This window comes from Cryptomeria japonica, chromosome 4 (assembly GCF_030272615.1).
Source record: "Cryptomeria japonica chromosome 4, Sugi_1.0, whole genome shotgun sequence".
In the NCBI taxonomy this organism is placed as follows: Eukaryota; Viridiplantae; Streptophyta; class Pinopsida; order Cupressales; family Cupressaceae; genus Cryptomeria; species Cryptomeria japonica.
The window spans coordinates 458,879,329-458,895,662 of NC_081408.1; the positions used below are offsets into that span (position 1 = coordinate 458,879,329).

The window sequence follows — 16,334 nt, forward strand, 5'->3', positions numbered from 1 at the left end:
TTTCTAAGTCATAAGAAAAATACAAAGCTAATTAAAAACTTTTAAAAAGAAAAATTAAAAGACAAAAACACAAAAAGAAGATATGGCAACCATTGATAGAGACTTTATGTTGGCAATTGACACTCATCCAGGCTTATGGTGTTGTCATTGATGGCAACACACATCATTTTGGGTTGGATACTTATCCAGTATTCAAGGTTTAACATCCGGCATTCAAGGAAACCGGCAAGCAAGGGAAACTAGCAAACTAGGAACCGGTATTTGGAGGCCGACATAGAAGATTGATCCGGCAAAGGTTTTAGCGGCAATGGTCACAAAGATTAATGTTTATATTTTTGTCTAAGCCGACATGTATTTGTCTTTTGTAACATGATTGTAAGCCGACATAAGGCATTCATGTTTATGTATGTAAAGGGTATATAAGTCAGTTTGGCTAGGACATTTTGATATATATATGCTATAGGTTGTGTGATATTATGCGAGAAAGATCTTGATCGACATAATTGATCTGTTGTCGGTCTTGGTTATTTGTGGAAAGGATTGGGAAGTGAACAAGGTTACCAATAAGGAAGGAGACAATGATAACCAGTGCAGTCTATACTTAAACCGGAACTCATCCAACATATCTGATGCACACTCAGAGTTCAGACTTTTGTTTGTAATTCAGTACTTTGTATCTGTAGTCAGTGAGGCTCCTTTGTGATGAGCAGTGCGCTCTAGGCAGTGTGCCTTCCTGCATGTGCAGGCCCCTATCTTATGTAATATTTATTCAACTGGCCAATGGATAGATATTGTGGGTCACAAATCCCACCGTGGTTTTTCCTCTTTGAGGTTTTCCACGTATAAATTTGTGGTGTTATGGTGTTGATCTTTGTGGTTGCTTTGTTCTTCATTATATTCTGTTTATATGCATACCGGCTGTTAATTGGTAAAGTATCTAAAGGAATTAAATTTTACTTAACCGGTAGAACACCGATTCACCCCCCCCCCCTCTCAGTGTTCTTGGATTCCAACGCTTTATTCCATTCCTTCATTTTCTAAATCTTTGACTAGTGGCAATGACAAAGATAGTGATGGTGTTAGTATTGGACCTAGAGTTTGCGAATCTTCATTTAATTTAAATTTATATATTGTTTCACACTAGTCTACGTGCATGATGCAGCAAAAAGTGCAACTTCTGATTTTATTGTACTTTTCTATTTCACACTAGATCATTTTTGTTATTTTGAAATAGCTAGTTGGATGTTTTTTGTTTCTTGAATTCTTTATATTTAAGCTTATTTAACTTTTAAAGATAAACTCTCAATTTAAATTATTTATTTTGTTTAAATCTCCTTATTAAAAAAACATGATAGTCCTAATGATGAAAAGATAAAGGGCTCCATTTTGACTCAAAAGGTGGCTAATGTAAAAATCAGAATTGGCAAGCAACGTGCATATGGAAGGATTGCACCATCATGACTCATTGTTGAACAAATAGAAAAAATAAAACACTATTGAATTTTGTTGTTTATTCTTTTAGGGATTGTATTTTCTGAATCCATTAATTTAGTAATTAATATTTTACTTCCTACTTTATTTTATTCTCAAGTGACACAATGTTGTTGAAATCAATTGATGCTTTAAAAAACAAAGAATTCCTTTACGAGGCTTTAGAGGAAGTCTTGGTTGCGATGGGTGAAAAGAATGTGATGCAAATAGTTACAAATAATGTGACGAATTATATTGTTGTAAATAGACTTCTTATGGATAGGTACTCATATTTATCCTTAATTCTTTCTATTGTTCATTGACTTGACCATATAAAAGATTTTGACAAAATTCTATTAATCAAAGTATGTGTAGAGTATGCTAAAAAATATTGATAAAAACATATTAATCATGTTTGGATCTACAACTTAATGAAAAAATTCATGAAAAACAACTGAGATTTTAAATAATAACCTGCTTTCCAAAAACATTTATCACATTGTAGCCCTTGCTTCAATTAGATTGCTTTGGGGTGCATATATGTAAGTGAGAAGTGGTTTAGATTAGCATATGCTAAGACCAATGCAGGGGTTGACATGGTTGATAAGATTTTTTATGAGCATAGTTTCTAACTTTTGGCCAAGGAGAATGTAGAAATAAATTTTCATTATATTTTGTTCATTTTTATTTGTATCATCAGCTGTAATGTTCCCTGACCGTACTGGTGAAGGAAGCAAGGGTGTACGATGGAGCAGTCGTACGGTGCTTGAGTAAAGGCTGTACGGTGAAGGAGACTAGGTGTACGACTGTCAAGAAAGGGCCGTAGGGTAGTGTCGAGGAGGCCGTACGATGGTGCCAAGGTTGCGTGGTGGTGCAAAAATAGGCCGTACGGCAGTGTGAGAATGGTCATACAGTAGTGTCGAGGAGGCCGTACGGTGGTGCCAAGGCCGTGCGGTGGTGCAAAATAGGTCGTACGATAGTGTGAGACTGGCCGTACGGTAGTGTGGGAGCAAGCCGTACGGTGGTGGGGAGGGAATGTAACCGTACGATGAGGGAAGGGTACGGTAGACTTCAACTTGTGAGGGGGTTAATCTCCCGCAGGTGTATTGAATGATGAATTTGAAATATTAAGAATCCTTTATGCATGTAAATCAGATTAACGAATACGCATCTGTAGAAGTAACAGTGATGAAATTCAAGATTTGCCAGATCCGGAACAAGAACACTGAACAGAGTAGGGTGAGGGGTGAATCCCACTGAAACTGCAAGTACCAAATAGGGAGGGTCTTTCACCTCCGAAATGGCGGTAACCAGAACTCCAACAGGAATTCGCACAAGACAAAAAAAATATCAAAATTCGCATACCCCCAACAATGACTAACACGGCCAAATATATGGGCTCCGAGAAACTTCCCAAAGGGTTACAAACGGGCCGACATGACCAGCCAAAACTTGCCTAATCTAATTAAATAAAAGGGCCCGAAATATTTGTTATCAAATTTGGGCCTTACAACACAGTAATTAGATTTATTATTTAATTACATCGGGGATATGTTGACCTGGCATTGGGAGATAGTCGTGCACCAATGGCCAAAGATTGGCTTCAGGAGAGTTTAGACATCCTGAGATCTCTCAAAGAAAACCTGCAGAGGGCACAGAATCAACAAAAGATGTATGCTGACTGACACCGGATTGAGCGAAATTTTGAAGTTGGTGATCTGGTTTACCGCCGACTTCAGCCGCACAGACAATCCTCCTGTCACATTAGCTTTGTTTATGTTCATAATTGCAATTTCTGTTCATATTTCACAACAATTGCAGTTCATAGAGCTTTTAATTCTCCTAAGTTGTTGATGGGGAAAAACCAACAATGGGACACATATATGAAGACATAGATAGGGTGAAGGACACTATTAGATCCATTTATGCTAAGGTTGAAAATAAATATTGTTCCATATGAGACATTATTGATCAATGATGGCACCTTCAACTTCGCAAGCCTTCACAAGCCTTTACATGCAACTAATTGTTTCTCAAATTGGCATTCCAGTTCCACCTAAATTTCAAGGCTGATGAGATCCTAATTAGACTTTGCATGGTCATTGAGCAAATGGTGACCAATCTTAAGGTTGGAGCACAAATAAATCACTAAGATTGAAATCTAAACACAAATTTGGACAAAGAAAATTATTTACACAAGATATGCAAGACAGCTTGGACAACATTGCATCTAGGTAAGAATGTATTAAGACCATAATTTAAGTTTAAAAATGAAAACCTTTCTTTTATGTTAATATTGAAATTCAAAGTTAGATAATGATATATGATTTTTTCTTTTCATTTTAGATGCATGGTGGAAAAAGTTTGGTGTTAAGATGTCAAATCTTCAAAGGATTGCAATTTGTGTCTTGAGTCAGCCATTTAATGCAATAAGATGAAAACATAACTGGAATGTGTTTAAATGCATACACTCCAAGAAGCATAATAGGTTGTCAATGCAAAGGTTAAATGATCTTGTTTATGTTCATTAAAACTTTGCCTTCACAAATTAATCTTGAGCACTGACTTCTCTCTCATCACTCTAAAGGAGGTTGATCCATAGTCAAATTGGATCATCGAGGTTGAGGATTTCATCTTTGATGAGGACTTTGTAAGGTTGATCTAGTGGATTGAAAGCCTAAGGCAGTAGCCATTGTAGAGGAATATAGAGCACAAGAAAACTCCTTGGATGTTGGTGTTATCGACAAAAATGAATATTATGGCTGCATTATCAGAGACCTATCTTAGATGTCAATGCAAAATTTGCTATGATCTTGGGACAAGTGATGTAGGCTCCTCTTCAACCATAGACTTAGTGTTTTAATTTTCATACTATTGTGACCTTTTCACACATCACCCCATTACAAATGGGGACCCCCTTTTTTAGCCTAGGTGTCTAGTTGTATTCAAGGGTTTGTTAGTTTGGCAGTAGTTCTTGATATCCGGAAGCAATTTGTGTTCAAAATTTGGTTAAGTGTGCCATTTGAGCAAGCTTTGATGAAGGGTTCTTGAGTTTGAGGGGTAGAGGCGAGATGTACAATATCGACATTTGTCAAATGTTGTCAATATAGTTGATATGCTGTTGATTTGTTGTTAAGGGGTAAGAGTGTAAAGGATTGTCAAATGCAACAATCAGGTTGTCAAGATGCAAAGCATTGTTTGAAAGGTCGTGATTGTCAAGTTTCTATGTGGTTGCATTTCCTTCCGTGAGTTGAGCATTAAATGTGATGCAAGACTGTTGGGCTGAGTCTCACTTTGCTAAGGATTGATAAAAGAATTTTGCTAAGTAAAGAGCTATGGTGGACTTGGGTCAAAGTCCGCCACAACACTGTGGTGCATTGTAAACAAATTGAATGCAGGACTTCAGGTAAAGTCCGCCACTACACAAAGTCATTTTTCTTTGACAAATGTTGCACATTAAGCTCGTGTCCAAGTCTCCTCTATGTCCACCTTGAATCAAGTCTTTGAACCACGCATTAGGATGCAAGACCTTCATCAACTTCCCTGCTATGCCTTCATTCCATTACACCAAGTAGAGATCAATGTCAGACCTTTGTCTAAGTCCGCTGTACTAAGAAGATTTATGCAAGCTTACTTTTGAACTCCATGCTTTGATTTAAAAAAATTCTAAGTTGGAATTTATGGCGGACTTCATGCGAAGTCCACCATTCAAAGTTGATGATTGTAATATTGCAAAACTCGATGTAAACCCTGCCATTATTTGGTGTTGAAATTGCAAAACTTAGTATGAAGTCTGCTGGCCAAAGGAATAGATGCTGAGGGTTTTAAAAAATTCACCATGCCAAGATGAATGTCGGACTTGAGGAGAAGTCTGCCAGGGAAGCAAAGAACAATGAATGCATAATGTGCTAGAGATTCCGCCACTCAAGTGAAGAACAAGCAATGCAAGACTTAGTATCAAGTCCGCCACAAATTGAAGAGAAAATGCCGGACTATGAACAAAGTCTGCCACACAAACAAAGTAATGCGTAATCATCATTCAACCCCCCCAAATAGCCAACCTACCATATTTAAAATTTAGCGATTTAAAATTCAAAAAGATGAAATGTTTTGTATATACAAAGTCAACTTAGGAGGGGAAAGGTGCGACTTTAAGGTCAGCGTCTATATATAACAAATGAAATGCAATTCATTTTTAACCATTCAATTCACAAGTGATTCAAATTCAATCTAAGGGCAGAGCATAATAGTGCGAATTTCCAGACCAGTGACTTTTTATTAGCCAATTTGATAACTTTGTGGATCGAATTTACAATTGGAGGTTGATGTGATTTGTCAAGGGCAAGATTGAAGCGAATTTAATGTGATTTCTATCCATTTTTTCAAGTCAGATTGAAGTAAAATCAGACCTGCTGCGATTCTGAGTGAGGGCTGGTTGCAGGTCAATTTTTAAAGTTATCTTCATCCTAGGGCATCCATTTGGTGTGAGTTTATCAAGGACTTAGTTTCTGGTAATCTCAGACCTTCCCTCATCTATTTTGCCCTCCATTTGGTGCGAATTTACCTCTAACCTGAGCGAATTTCTCATAGAACTGAACATGATTGTCTAAATCCAGGATCAATTATCAAGTTTCCAGCTAGAGGAAGGGATTAAGTCACCTAAGTTGAGAAAATTTTGTCCTTGAGGTAATCTTTGAGGGTATGAAGTGTGGTTTTCAAAGAGGAGTACACTTCAATTCCAAGAATTTTCATCCTAATTTTCTGATTTTGTGATTGAAGTATCCATCCTCTTTGATATTGTTAGTAAAGCTTGTAAGGTCTAAATCAAAAGGAATTCATCGATTTTCTTATGATCTCAAGAGCTCTCATTTTGCATTGCATTGATGTGTTTCTTAATCTTCTTGCATATTTCCATCCTTGTAATAGAAGGTGTTTTGAATTTTCAGGGTTAGATGTCAGCTCCCGGAGGTATCTCTCGAAAGGCTCAAATGAAGTATGACTACAAGGGAGTATTGCACGAGTCCAAGATCACTTCAAAATGGAAGAAGGTTGGGGATATCAACCTTGGGCACGTGGACATTGGAGACTTCAAGAAGTGAATATATGGGCTTGATGGATGCTTGCCATCAACAATTGCAAGGAAGATGATGCACAATGGAATTGTTCAAGTGGCTGGTTTTCCTCCAGCAGTGCAATGCAATGAGCTGATGGTGGAATGCACAAGACATTACGATCCTCAAGCAAGACAGATATGAGCCCTTGATGGAAGAGTGCTAGCATATCTTGGATAAGTTGCAATCAAGGAAGCGTTTGCAATTCCTGATCATAATTCTACAATTTACAAGACAAAGGAGGATGGCATGAAATTTATGAGGCAAAGACTGAGACTTGTGAGAAGATAATCAATAGTCAGTGGTTAGAGAAACCAATAGGTCATCACTCAAGGATGCCAAAGAAGCTCTTGCACATTGATTTCAATGAAGATTATGGACACCCAGTCCTACTAAACTCAGTCATGGGAATGCCTCAAGCTTCTAATTTTGAGCCATGGATGTTTTATTTCATTGAAGAAATCACAACAGGAGTAAAGATGATAGATTGGGCTAAGATCATTAGTGATAATGTAGATGAACAATAGAGGAATTTGGAATGAACTTGGTCTTTCTATATGAGTTCGTATGTTGTCTATTAATTGGAAAGAAGTTACAAGAATCCGAGATTGATATGTAAAGGAATAATAGGAAACAAGAAAGATCAAGTCAAGGTTTATGATTGCCATCCACAGTTGCATCTACATGAGAAATCTCAATACAAGAGAGCAAACGGTGCCTTTTCAATGCATATTGCCAGGTCTCTTCAAGGAGGCACTCATGAAAGACTAACGCAAGAAGCTAAGGACTTGGTGAAGAAATTCAGGTCATGGTATAATTCAATTTCCCAAGTTCACATTTATTAGAGTCCAAGGATTTTGAGGATTTCCTTAAGCTTCCAAGGTATCCAACGGAAAAGATGATATTGCTGGAGGTCACAAGGCAGTTGTCCACATATGATAAAATTTAAAGGAGCAAGCATAGAGCTGGAGTAAATTTTCCTCTCACTATTGGGAAGTTGATTGAGTCATGCCCTATAGTGCAGGCACCTGAAAAATGAGATGAAGAAATACAATTTTACCCTCTTTCTTTCTATAGGTCAAGATCCAGTTTTGATCCTTATCATTGCATCAAAACAATAAATGGAAGAAAGTATAAACATAGAGTTGATCTTGAGGATTATTGGGCAAAATGCAGCAGATGAGCTCGAAATAAGGAAAAGAATTTGGTCTAGAATGTCACTAAGTTTCATTAAAACATGCAAAATTTTCCCCATACTCGATCAACTTGAAGATGATGGGAATTATGTTCAAATCCACTATGAAAAAGAAAAGAGTAAGCCACTTCCTCCAGTTAATTGATCTGATCTTGAACTATCAGATTTGTCTACATTGATGAGGTCAAGGATGAAGTATACAAGGTGGAGGGTTGATCAACGAGTCAACAAGTTGAAACAAAAGAATACTCCCTTGCCTTATGAATTGATGGGTGATTTGGAGTCACATTCATCCGATCATGAAGAAATGACTGAAAGCACAGAGAGAGAGTATAGTAGGTAAGAAGCTGAGAGTTCAAGGAAAAGGAAAGATTCAGCAGAAAGTTCTCAGACTAGGAAAGAAAAGGCAAGCAAGGGTGCAAAAGAAGAGCTGAGACAGAATAAACAAAGAACTAGTGTGACTCATTCTTCTACTAGTACCTCATTGGTAAGAGAAGTTGATTTGTTAGGAGATAAGAATGGGGCATCAGTGGCTGAAAATGAATCACAACAGGAACTTGAGATAAGATTTCCAATTCATGAAGATCAAAATGAGAATGCATTTGTAGACTCGGTTCAACAAGGAAATCAAAAACAGGAGTTTCCACAAGACATTGACCTTCACATTGTCGATTGCCTCATCAAACTAGGAACAGTAGCAATTGAAGATTTGGGAAACCCAGATATTCCCATTCCAAATACCGATTTTGATGAAGGAATGATTTCAGCACTCAAAGGACTTCATGAGGTTCAACAACTAGATGAAGACATTGAACAACCTACCATACCTGAATGGTTAAAGGAAAGAATGAAGAAGAAAGCGATGGTAGAAGTACAACCAGTGGATGATGTAGATGAATTTTTGGCAAGGATGAGCAAACCTATAGAAAAGAAGGCTAAGAAATTCACTAAGATAATAAGCGATGGTTCAGGGTCTCGCACATTGCACGTCGCAGTTCCTAAAGTGGATAAGGTAAAAGAAGATATCCTCCCCTAAGAATACGAGGTGAAATTTGGTGAAGTTTTTGGTTTGATCAAAGGCTTTTCAAAACTATTTGGCAATTGTGACTTTCTAGTTTTGGCACCATTCTTCCAAGAGCCGGACATGGATATTTTAATGGTTTGGGAAGTACTGTGGCTTACATTTTTGTTAAGCGTTTGAATATTCCTTTTGCTGGGCGTGGACCCTATGTTGTTTGTTGGACAATTTCTTCTGCCTAAGGTGGCATGAGTTTATGAAATTAGAGGTGAGCGATTATCTAATTTCATTTGATGTTTCCTCATTGTCGACGTTGAGTTTTTATAACAGTCAAAGCAACTTCCTTTCCCTCCTTAGTCACCATTCACCATATGCTGATTCTGACTTTTGAAGGTGGGTGTGAGCAATGCTTTAGGCTATGAGGCACAAATTCAGGTGATTACCTACAGTTGGACAATTGATGCTTGTTGGTAGTAGTTTTGACTAGTTTGGTGCTGGCGTATGAAACATATTAAAATAATATTATAGTTATTCTATAATGGTCATCTTAGTTGTCTTTTTTTAATTCGTTTAGTGTAACTATTACTTTTATTGGAAGGCATAGTTAGCTTTTTAGCTTTAGTTTGAAGATTATTTAAAGGGTTTGTTCTTTTTAGAACACCATCATGTAATTCTCTATATATACATTGTATATTCATGAATAAGATCATTCGATTATTTGAGTAATTAATTTTTCAGGGTATCAGAGCGGGTTGATGGGATTTTTTAGGATTTGGCGAATTATTTAATAACAATTTGTAAGCCTCTACCTGAAATTTTTTTGTAGAAGTTTTTTCTTGTTTTTATTTATGAAAAAAATCGTGGCTACAAATTTTGGAGGGCTTTTTTGTCTGATCCCCTTTTGGATGGAAAAAACAAATTGTGTGAGATTATTTTAAGATTCGTGGGTTTCTAACCCTGGAATTTTCAAGCGCATTTCGAGGTTTTTTTTGTGTGCAGGCTGTAAAAAAAATCGACACAAGTTTGCTTTGCTCAAAATCTGCTTTTTCTGCTCAACCTGCGCCATATTTTTCTTTTTTTTACGCTCTCTCCGCGCAACGTGTTTTGAAGATCGGTGGGAATTTGCTTGTCACAGTAGGTGTTTTCTTTTTTGCGACATGCTCTACGAGGGTTTTTCTATGTTCTGTGCACAGTCTTCTGTGTTTCGCACGACAAGTTTTTGTTTTCTGCGATGGGATCTCGTGTTCTGTTTTTGCAACAACTCTTACTTCTTCCGTGTTTGTGCTTCCTTTCCGACCTCTGTTCGTTTTGCGCATGATTTTTTGCCCGCTTTCATCATAGTGTGCGCCGCACAAAGACCCATGACTATCGTTTTTGCTGGGTGGGGTTTTTTATGGGGTCTGTCATCCGCATTTTTTTCCCTCCGCCCACAACTGCTACTTTATCCGCGACTTGCTTGCGTCAGGATTTTTCGGGTTGACCTTTTTTTACTAGCATGATTTTCTCAGTGACGGATTTCGGTGTTTATTTTTGATGGCCAAGACTTATGTTTGGTTTTTCTAATTTCTTTTTCCAAAAAAAAATTGGTGATGGGTTTTATAATTTTTTCTCAAAAATTATTGTAGGGTTTTTTTTTATTTTTTGCCAAAAAAAATCATGAGGATTTTCACGATTTTTTCCTCAAAAAATGTTTGTGGGTTTTCACGATTTTTTCCTCAAAAATTGTTTGTGGGTTTTCACGATTTTTTCCTAGAAAATTGTTTATGGGTTTTCACGATTTTTTCTTGACAAAATTGTTTGTTGGGTTTTGAATCTTGATTGATTTTTCCTCAAAAAACGTGTATCTATAATTCGCAATGTTTGTATGGGATTTTGTTATTTTGGGAGATTACCCCTTTTTTCCACAAAAACGATGATTTGTAACCTCAAATGTATGGGTTTGTCGAATTTTTCCTCAAAAACGTGAATTCTCTTTTGGAGGGTTCTTGTTTTAAGGTTTTTACTGTTTTTTTTTCCTTTTTATGATTTGTATCCTCAGTTTTTAGGGTTTGATGGTTTTCTCCACAAAAATCATGGTTTGATGCAGTTTGGCCTATTTTGGGTCGCACCTGGAGTTGATGGGGCAAACATCTACGATCATGATATCTTGCAGTCTGTCTTGGAGTTGCTGGAGTGAATAGTGCTCAGTGCTCATCTGCAAAAGTTCTTGCGGATTTTGTCAAAATCATGTCTGTTGATCTTTGGAGGGTTTGCCGATTTTTCCTGAAAATAGTGGTTTTAGGCTCAGTAATTCACATGTGACAGTTCTATAATTCGCATGTGAGGATTACATTAGGTTGGATGGCTTCTAGTACTCTTGGTCATTAACATTCTACAAATCCTAGGAGGGTCTTTGTAGCAGCAGAGTGTTCTTTGCATTTGTGATCAAAAGACCTACAGTCTGTTCTGTAGGGTATTGAGTATGACAATCATTAGGGAGGGTATTAAAATAATATTATATTTGTTCTATAATGGTCATCTTAGTTGTCTTTTTTTTAGTTCATTGTGTAACTACTGCTTCTTTTATTAGAAGGCCTAGTTAGCTTTTTAGTTTTTATCTTTTTAGCTTTAGTTAAACAGTTTGTTCTTTTTAGAACACTGTCATGTAATTCCCTATATATACGTTGTATATTCATGAATAAGAACATTCGATTAATTGTGACTTCTAAAGATGGGTGTGAGCAATGCTTTAGGCTATAGAGGCACAAATTTGGGTGTTTACCTACAGTTGGACAATTGATGCTTGTTGGCAGTAGTTTTGACTAGTTTGGTGCTGGCGTATGAAACATACATTGCAGGTTAAGGTATTTCAGTTAAAAAACATCACTCCAAGTAAGGCATTGGGCTGGTATGATAATCAACTCCTTGTAGCTGTTGGGTGGGTGACAAACACTTCCATTAACTAGGTGGTAAGATTGAAAGTGGTATGAACTGCTGGTATCCTGTTTGGAAAAGGGCGACAGCCTTTTAGAGCTTAGCATGATGAGTTCTGACTCTTCTGAGGCTGAAATGAATTAGGCTCAGACCTGTATGCATGCTGCTGTTTACACCATGGCCAATCGATGGAGATAGAAATGTTTCCAGTCTATGAAGACTCTATACTTCTACTCCTTAAGGCGTAGCATTTCCTGTCAGTCTTTTGTGCTTGGATGCTGATGTGAGGTTGCTGGGTACTAGTTTTGTTGATTTCTGGGTGCTAAACCAAGGTATTACCGGACGTGGTAACATGGTTCAGACCTAGGCATGAGAGTCACCCTGCCGATCTGCAATTTTCTTTGTAGCTGGGCAAGTTCTGGGACTGTCCCATTCACAATTCAGAGCCATGAATTTTTTGATATCAATCGGAAGAACAAACTACCATTGTTAAGGTCTGAATTTGACTTGCTTATATATGTATACTCTATTCTTGCATCCGCAGTTCATTGTGTAATAGCTTTGTCTTAATCATCTTTTTGAATAAGAATAGTTATCTTTTAATTTACTTATGAATGATAAGATTGTATGAGAACATAGCAAGTCAAACATCACATGCTCTACAAACACAAACCTATCATGCAAACCATTTGACATAATTGCTCAGTGGGAAAGGTGCAAAAATTAAGAGGAAAGTGATAGGGGATCCTGCAAGTATACTTCTGTAATAACTTCACATGCAAATAAAGATATACTTTTACTCTATCTTCTATGCATTGTTAGTTTTGTTCACTATTTGAAGTATTCATTTTATCAAATAGGAGAGGAAACACTTTTTATGCTATTATTTTCATTTATTGACTCCTATTTTTAGGTAAGGTTTACTAAAAGGTGTTTTGTTGTGTTATTATTTTATGCATTGTACAACTCAAGTCCACTGACCTATCTTGATCGTTTGTGGATATCAGTACAAACTATTTCCTTATTCATTTTAATATGTAATATGAAGTAGTTGTCCCAAGGAAAATTAATTTTATAATGTTTGAAGTTGTTTAAGAAAGAAATAGAAATATATCCCATTTAATATGAAAAACTGGAACAGACTGCCAATGCGGTCGATGCTAGAGTCTGGATTAAATGTATTCTACATTATTTTTGTCTCATTGGAGAACAGAAAAAAGAATCAGGCACCAAACAAAGTTATCCATAATGCAGAGTTCTAAAATAGGCAAGGGACCTAAAAGCCAACAGCATTTCAGTGGGGTCAAGTGGCACTGTATATTGGAGTGAGTAATTGCTGAGATAGCACATGCCTGCCTCTTCTACTGAAGTCAATGAGCAATGAGTTGGAAAATAATAATAATAAAAAGAAAAGGCTGATGCAATCCACATCCCCATCAACCAAGTGGATGAAGCTTATAGGATAAAGAAAATAGAATTCTTTTAGAATCCCAACATACTCATGCTATTAATAGAAGCCTTGTTAAAGGGCCTCTGACGTAAAACATAGAACTTTTTGAACTTTGTCTCCATTAAATTTCAAAATTGTAAAAATACTAACCTTTTTCCAAACTTCAGAATGATAGTTATTTAACCATTTGACTTCTGCAGGTGACATTAAGGACAGCTCAAGGAGCTTGCTCTGCAAAATGATATTCAATGTACAAGAAAAGTTAGTTTAAATATCAAGAATGGGTGTCCTAGTTGAGCTATGCTCAACCTATTTTTTTGTTAAATCATCCTGCCCTATATATTTACAAATCTCTACATATATAACTGTCATGGTCAACTGCTATATTTATGAATTCATAAATAGAAAATTATACCAATTATGTTTTAGTGAAATTTCATTAAGTCAGATTGTGTCATATGTCATGTTGCAGTTAATGTTCTTATATTCATGCTACCATGCTGTATTTAACATATATTTCTGTTACTCTAATTGATTAAAAACATCCAGTCAATCCAATCAGATAGAAATGTCAATAAGAGTGATCATAACAGAAGCATCAATAAAGAAAGGCCTTACATATTTGTTAGGATATATTTATGCATAGTCTTTTGATAATCTCGTTTATCTATTAGAAGCAGCCAGGGCATTCAGATACAATGAGACCATTGGATGTGACGGTTAAAGACCAGAATCTGAATTCATGCTTACTATATTTAATGAAATTGCAACCTGTACGAAGAGAACGAATTGGCAGTGCAGAGGAAGGGATCCATACGGAGGAAGGGATCTGTACGAAGGAAGCCATTCAAAGTCAACAAGTCGAGGAAATCATATGAATTCCATACGAACGAAGAGTGGCATCCGTACAAAGTCTGTACACAAGAAGAAGAGCATTCACATTTGAGGACTTGCAGACCGTACGTCATACGGTGGGAAGTGAAACAGGGCAGGTTGTACGGAAAGGGAGTAGAAGTTCGTACAGAAAGAATTGGTAGACCACATGCAACCTGTACGTGGTATCTTCGTATGGCGAAGTCGCACGAGGGAAATCAGGAAAGTTGCATAGGCCATACGGAAAACACAGTCTGTACGATGGAAACATCGAAGGTAAGTGCAATTGCATTGGACGTATGGCATCCGTACAGTGTGGGAACAAGTCGGTGTTAGGCGCAATTACATCCATATGAGGTAGAGATCATACCGTATGACAAAGGAAAAGGCACGCAATCTATAGAAGAAGATTGGTACGAAAGGGTTGGCATGGTAAGGACGAGTTGGGGTAACCTCAGTCGGGTTAAAACAGGGACCCATTAGACTCACTGGGGCTCACAAGTTCAGTATGGCAGACCCAAGTAGCCAATAACCTTAAAAGAACGACAAAAAATACAAAAATGTGAACATATTTGGCATTTATTAGAGCAAATCAGGATTTTATTGTAATGTCCCTTTTTCTAGGTGACATGAGATGAGCAGGGGTTGACCTACCATTCGAGTTCCCGTAGGTCAACGACATGGTAAGGGGACTCATTCTGAGGGTCATGGAGCTTTGCAGGGGCTCTGTGGGCCGTTTCGCACCTTCGGACAAGGTCTCCTATTTTTTAGGGAGAACTGGTAGTTGATTGAATGACCACTTGGGGAACCAAGGAGCAGAGCAGGATCCTTTTGAGCAGTTACAGGTGTTTGAAGAGGGGTTCCTACTTTTTAGGGAGATTCCCTACCTTTTAGGAGGTTGTGGCAGTTTCCATATTTGAGGTTCCACGAGACCATACTATGGTTTCAGTTTCAGGAAGATTGGGTGTGTTTCCTAGATTCTAGGAGCATCCCTAAATTTTAGGGATGGGACTGCCAGTTAGCTCAGCTTTTCCAGCATCGGTCATAGATAGGTGACAAAGTTATATTCATGATTGTTTGGTTATTTTGGGCTGTTATTGGATATCTGGAGATATTTTAATATATTTAAATATTTCCTAAGTTAGCGATTAAATAAATTAAAATAAGGCTATGTATTTAGTCATTTCGGAGTAATAAGGGGTTTCTGGCTTCATTTGGGTTGATATGCCTATGTGTTAGAGCTCGTTGGAAAGGTCTTGAACTTTGCTACATGATTCTTACCTTCCGGAGTCTTTCTGGATGCCTGACGCTATTTATTTGCAGTTTAGTGTTATTTTCCTATAGTTGACGCCATAATTAGAAAATAACACTCTTTTCATAATGCGCCAACTTTACTCCCTTTTAGGGTTTGGCTTGGAAAGGTAAGGAGATATAAGGAGATGAAGACCTAATTGTTCATTATCTTTTTACACAGTCAGACTTATTTTGTGAATTTGCTCTGAGTGAGTGATTCTTCATCTGGGACGCAAACCCTAAGATTTGGACTGGCTAGGATGTAGCCCTTAGCAGTTATTGGCATTGGATTCTTCAAGCAGAGTGCATAGTTGACAGAGATTGAGTACGCCATTCTTCATTGTGGATTCAGGCTGCAGAGTAAGGGTTTCAGCATGGCAGACTGATTCTTCAGCTTGGGTGTGATCCTTGCAGCCTTAGGGCCGCCATTTGTAGCAGGTACATCCCACGTGGAATGTAAGGAAAGTGCATAGTTGACAGAGATTGAGTACGCCATTCTTCATTGTGGATTTAGGCTGCAGAGTAAGGGTTTCAGCATGGCAAATTGATTCTTCAGCTTGGGCGTGATCCTTGCAGCATTAGGGCCGCCATTTGCAGCAGGTACATCCCATGTGGAATGTAAGGAATGCATGTATTCAGCCTTAGAGGTATTCTTGATTCATGATATATTATTTTGTGAAGAACTTGGAAGTTGCAGGTCTGCAATTTACAACAGCAAGCAGGTTTGCGACGGAAACCTTAGATTTGGTATTCAGGAGGACGGAAATCCCTTCTACAGGAGGCACGTGGAACACATTAGAAGCTTGTTTCAGACATATTGAGGGTCATTTCAACAAGCAAACTCAGTAATCATTAGCAGCAAGGTCATTACATCAGATCTGAGCAAGAATACATTCAATTTCAGTGCATTACTTATTTCTTTTGGCAGCTATACTGTTTCCCAAGGGGGCCGTACCCATTATAGATGGTTGTGGAGTGATAATAAATAAAATGGAGAGTTTTAACTCCGTT

General features: G+C 37.5%; 1 protein-coding gene across 2 annotated transcripts in view; it reads right to left on the reverse strand.

Annotated features, from left to right (window-relative positions):
• LOC131077364 (aminopeptidase P2) overlaps positions 1-16,334 on the reverse strand; it is a 345,185-nt gene that overhangs the window by 6,876 nt on the left and 321,975 nt on the right. For both annotated transcript variants that reach the window (XR_009113578.2, XM_058014849.2), the window contains exon 12: positions 13,308-13,388. Coding sequence is in view for 1 of the 2 variants with exons in the window: in XM_058014849.2 (XP_057870832.2) it covers positions 13,308-13,388 (81 nt within the window). In the remaining variant the exon portion in view is untranslated. The remainder of the gene's footprint in view (positions 1-13,307; positions 13,389-16,334) is intronic.